The sequence below is a fragment of the Pollachius pollachius genome (genome assembly GCF_949987615.1).
Source record: "Pollachius pollachius genome assembly, chromosome: 6".
Classification (NCBI taxonomy): domain Eukaryota; kingdom Metazoa; phylum Chordata; class Actinopteri; order Gadiformes; family Gadidae; genus Pollachius; species Pollachius pollachius.
This window is the reverse complement of record NC_136939.1, coordinates 13,225,964-13,231,809: the sequence shown is the minus strand read 5'-3', so window position 1 is coordinate 13,231,809 and position 5,846 is coordinate 13,225,964. Positions and strand designations below refer to the sequence as shown.

Below are 5,846 nucleotides of genomic sequence, written 5' to 3'. Positions count from 1 at the left end.
GTTTTCACCATCCAAGGTGATAACCAAATGTATGAATCCTAAAGCCACCTCGCAAATGTTGACTATTGCACAAGCTGATATGGTATTGTGGATTTCAACACACTAGTTTTTGCTCTGGTCTTTTGAAGAAGAGCTGATACCCGAGGCAGATGCAAAGACCTCCAGAGATACGACTGAAGTTTGGGCCCTCCATGAATATCTAGATACAAAGATGTGGGCGTCTAAGGTATCCGGCTAAACAGCAAGTGCCAGACCTTCATTTAGCCTATTGTGATACCCTTGTGGTAGAACCTCCTCTCCAGAAGAATTCTGAAGAGTTTGTCAGGTTCCCTTCCTATATCCTCTTTACTGTTCGTCTTCATTTGGCTGATTTCAGATGTGTGCAACAAAAGATTATATCATTGTTTTTAAAAGAGAGCTATTTTGAGCATTCTCTGATACACTAAGGCTTATGGCAACCTGAAACCAGAAACACAAACAACATGTCTATTTATTTTTTATTTCAATGAACTGCCATTCTAATTCAAATATACCCAATATACCCCACTCAATACTGTCATATATACTGCTTCTAAAGTGCAAGTGTTCCATGAACATAAAAAGACAGCAGTTAAATACATCTATATAATTTACAGTCTACAATATTTACAATATTGCAAAGATATATACACGCAATAACATACAGAAAGGGGTTTGAACCTCTTGTCTCGTTTTAAATTGCTGTAATTCCGAGAACTGTGAACCAACAGCAATTTCAGCTACTCAGAAAAATACGATCGTTGGTTTCAACAGGCGCCATTTCATCAGAGAAGTACATAAAAAAAGGATACAAACGTAAAACACAAAAGGAACAACAAAAGCAGTTCTTCGTGCTCGAAGGATTTGGAGTCCAGTCCTCCCCGGGTCTACACTGGATTAGGCAGAGCTTTTTGTGGCATGGTGCATTGTGGGTCAGGGGGAGCCCTCTTAGCAGAACAAGAAGGGCATCCAGAGGAAGGAGCGCATGGCCGCCCCGGCAGCCATGCCAGCCAGCAGGCCCAGGGCCAGCTGCTCTGCCACGCCGTCGAATGGATCCCTCTGAACCACCACCTGATGCGTACCTGTAGTGAGGGAACCACACAGGAACGGGTTTACGTGGTGTGACTTTCAACTTGGTCTCCCCAAACTCCTTACAACTTTGAAGCCCCATTCATACATCCTATTCCTTCATTCCAGTCTTGTATGGAATGCATTGAAGAACTTAAGGGTTAGAATGAGGGATTATCCCTAGTCGATTCACTAAACAATGCGTGTATATTATCAATGAGACGACCCTGCTTATAGTTGTCATCTGTCTGTTGCTGAGTTCGATTCTGAGTCAGATGAAGCATGCTATCTGCATGTAATATGTAATTTTAATATCTGTTGACGTGGCTAATTGTTGAAATGTCAAAATAGGAAAAAAAAGACATATATATATATATATATAGATCGGATGGCATTAACAATTGTGAACATTTGGAATGAGAGTTGAAGAGCTTTAAACCCTCAAAACTGCCTTCAATGGATGCATATTTTAGCGCAGAGAAAAACGTTCGTCCTTCATCAGGCTGTAATCATGATTTGTCTTTGCTATTATTAGACTATCATCATTACGGATAGATTTGCCGGGATGAGGGGAATCAATTGTCATTCCCTGTTTGCCAATACTATAATTAATACCTCAAAACCATAAACATCAATAATTAATTAATGAATTGTGAGAGTATTGAATCTATATCAGGCTGTTTGATTGAATTTCATTTAATTCCTTATTCAACCCATCTTAATTGTAAAATAAGATATACCAAGATAATATATAACTGAAAGGATTGCATTGTAGTGCCCCCTTGGATCATACCATATCTTTGCATTTATTTTTTTCAGCGTAATCTATTTCCACAGATCTATCCATAGTGATATGCAGCCATGCCAATAAGGAGCAGAAAGGGGTCATGGCATCTTGCTCGACAATGCCTTCAGGTAAACTGCAGACTTGGGGTGCTAACCTAGAATTGGCTGGGAATGGAACTCCCTAACCTCTTGAGTCTAGACTTCCCTGACCCCTCTTTGCTAATACACTCCCCCAGTAAACCTCACACCTCTCTCCCCAGATAGATGAGACCCGTGCCTAACCCATATTAATAATAATCATAATCATATTAATACAAATCTGAAAGTGGACTTGTAGATCGCTTTTTATTAAATATCTCAAAGATGCTCTTAATACTGGAAGACTAAGATGCAAAACAGAAATACATTAGTGAAAGAATGTATTTATATTTTCCTAAACATATATATATGCACACACATACACATAAGTTTACTGCCAATTGAAAGGGAAGAGGAGAAGGAGAAGGGAGGGTTTGGTCAGACTGAAGGCCAACAGATGAATTGGGTTTTGAGGGCAGTTTTGAACGGGGATAGGGTTTGGAGGTCCCTCAGGTGTTCCGGATGGGAGTATAAATGTACCTGGTCCTGCTCCAGGTGTGATGTAGATGGTGTGGTGGCTATTGACTGGAACCGCCTGATAAGAGTCATCATAAGGGTCGTAGGTGAACAGCTGTGCACCAGGAAGAAAAACAAAACCCAGTTTAGAAACTCAACTGGCCTCAGGTCAGGGTGCTCACACCTTTACCAAGATCATGAGAAAGGCATTTGAAGACTTTTGTTTTTCTCTTATTTTTCGCATTGAAAATAGAGCATTTTAATTATGAGATAGCATTTGCGATCCATCATGCACTTAAGGCTCAATTAGAGAAGCACAGCAAGAAGACTTTATTTTTGTACACAAGCCTTTTACCATTACTTTATGGTTTAATCTGTGGCCACAGAGAGAATAGAAACCATTAATACGTGTGTGAGTAGAATGCTACGAGAAGACGCTGAAGCTACCCCATAGAATGTGGATTACCAACAAAACACACAAGCACTTATACTCACCGGGTTCCTTTTGGTATCTACTATGGTGAGTTTCCAGGCTCTGTAAATAGAGCCAACAATACGTTATGGCGTGGCAGACTTGCTGATTGTTGGGTCAGTACAACTACCTATTTTAATTGAACCTAGCCAATGCTTAAAGGCAATTATTTTCTATTTTAAGATGTCCTTAATGATCAGGTACTTAGTAGAGCATTATGGCTCAAAGATGCCAACAGGTAGACTGTTGCCCATAGGGATTGAACCCACAACCTTTGGGCTGTGAGAAAGGGTCTTTGTGGCCACGACCAGATCATGGTACCCCTGCCGCTGCGCTATGGTGTTCCGAGAGCACTCACATGGCTTCGTCTTCACTGTTGGCACAGAGGTTGACACTGGAGCCGTCAGCCAGCAGGACCACCAGGAGGTTTTCTCTGGGGTGGCTCTCAGGGGGATTCACACCTGTGGAGCCACGGCTTTTAGTGGTGTGAAGTCTGAAGATGTGAGTGGGCGTGAATGTGCTCCGGGTGGGAAGTCAGAGTGTAGCATTCACATGCGTTTGCTGCATGGTGAAGCAGTGCTACGGGTGACACAACAAGCGCGTGCAAACAAATGCATATGCATGCACATACACACAGGCACGCACATGCAAGCACATGCATGCACGCAGGCACATGCATTCACGCACATGCACACGCACTCACACATGCACACACACACACACACACACACACACACACACACACACACACACACACACACACACACACACACACACACACACACACACACACACACACACACACACACTCACACATTGGGAACGTAATAGCTACCTGCACACTCAAAGCCAGATCTGACGTCTACACATGTGGTCTTGAGGCTGACGCGTTGCATGAAGTCTCTTCTGCTGTCGCTCTTGTAGAAGACAAAACTCCCATCAATCCAAATATCACACCAGTTCAATTTCCAGCGTTTGAGGACTGCGGCTGATAGGAGAGAAGGATGAGGTGAGAAACTGAGAGAAAACGCTGCAGGGAGTGTGGAGCTCCACATGTACCTCACGCCAGCAGACCTGGGTGAATTATAGTTTCCTTCTTATTCAGGATACATTCTTCTTGAGGAACAATGTATCCTGGTCTCGATGTTTTTCTTTCTATATTCAACCCATACAATCCCTGCTTCTACAAAAACCCACCATAATTATGGTTCCACAGTAGGTATTTTAAGTGCTCACTGTATGAAAAAATACATATATTTGTAAGTAAGCTGCAAGTGCAGTGGGTTCCCCTCTTAGGACTCGATTTGGAGTTTTCTGTTAAATATGTCTATCTTGATCAAGGTCATTTATTCTTACTTGTTTGGTTACGGTAACTTACACTTACTAATTACTTATCAAGATGAATAAAGGGAATCGTTTTAGTGACTGAGGATTGTGGTCACAGAAGACATTATTTTAAATGGAATCTGGTTGCAGTTGGCCTGTTACACTTGTGCTTTATTTGCATGGAAATCAATGATGCCAAGGTATAATTTATGTGTTTCTGTTTCAGTTTTTATTGTACTTCATCATTTGTTCTCTCTTCCACTCTCTCTCTCTCTTCCACTCTGTCTCTCTCCCTTCCACCCTCTCCCTACCTCTCTCTCTCTCTCTCTCTCTCTCTCTCTCTCTCTCTCTCTCTCTTCCACTCTGTCTCTGTCACTCTCTCTCTCTCTTTCTCTCTCTCTCTCTCTCTCTCTCTCTCTCGCTCTCTCTCTCTCTCTCTCTTTCATACTCTTGCCCTCTCTCTCTCTCTCCCAAATGTGCAATTCTTGATGTTTCTCTCTTGCAAACAACAGTGGCCATTCAGGTGTATTTTAGGCTCTTACTCTGTGTGGGTTGATGCGCTTCCATTGGCTAACCGTGATAAGCCACTTACAGGTAGACAGTTGATTGGATTACAGGTGGGTCTAAGTGGCACACACACACACTAGAGTTTCATAACAGTCCCCTTTTACACCGTCAAGCTCTAGAGAAGATTGTTGGTTCCCTTTGATAGGAGTCAAACCAATCGATGTTGTACTCCAAATGAGGCGTATTCGGTTACGTGTGAAGCAATAATTCACCTTGGCAAAGGCAGAATATTATATCGCGCCACAAATCCTTTGTCGACAATTTAGTAGATCAAACTATATATCATATGAACTTCAAATTACAAGGTTACAATAGCCATCCACCTGTTTATGGTGGACTGCATTCTCAATGAAGGTGTTTTAGTGATTTGAATATGAATGTGATTTACTACATTACCCACGATGCTACTTGCTCAAACAGACAACTCTGAAGTCAAATTTAAAGGTCACCTGTTTGGTAGCTCTTTAATACAAAGTGTGTTTACAATAGTTCACAGAAAACAAAACAAGGGATTAAAGTGTTAGAAGCAGCTTGACCTGCTCATAAGCAAGACACTGTATATCAGCCTAACCTTTGCTACAAACTAAATTAAATAACCTAGATAACCTTTAACCACAAAAATGAGCTGGTCTTTAAAATAGGAAATAGTGTTGCATGGATATGATGAGGAAGAACCTGAAACCAATATGTGACCTGTTGTTAAGAAGAAAATACTTACTCTGTCTCCACAGCCAACCAGATTTCATGAGGGCCATCACTCTGAAGAAATTGCCGATTCAATGCAAATAATTCCACTCTGAAACAAAGCAGAAAGAACAAGGTGCCGTTTTGGTGGTTGGAGTTTGACTTCCCAGTCCTTGTCAACTAGCAGTATCTCCGTTTCTCTTGTTATTTATATGGTTTCCTTCTCCCAGGTGAAGAATGAGGAGGATAATGCTAGATATTTTCGGCCCTGTGTGAGTGACTCACCAGATTATTCAGGATTAGGATTAGCCATGCCCCCTCTTCTAGAAAC

At 41.7% G+C, this 5,846-nt stretch overlaps 1 protein-coding gene across 1 annotated transcript; it reads right to left on the bottom strand.

Moving 5' to 3' along the window:
• Positions 1-966: 966 nt before the first annotated feature.
• plekhb1 (pleckstrin homology domain containing B1) lies at positions 967-5,586 on the bottom strand (the record flags this gene model as incomplete). The annotated part of the gene is made up of 6 exons (XM_079737808.1): positions 967-1,100; positions 2,491-2,581; positions 2,962-3,001; positions 3,297-3,399; positions 3,774-3,926; positions 5,550-5,586. The coding sequence occupies 6 exons, from the start codon at positions 5,584-5,586 to the stop codon at positions 967-969; spliced, it is 558 nt and encodes a 185-aa protein (XP_079593934.1).
• Between the last annotated feature and the right edge of the window lie 260 nt (positions 5,587-5,846).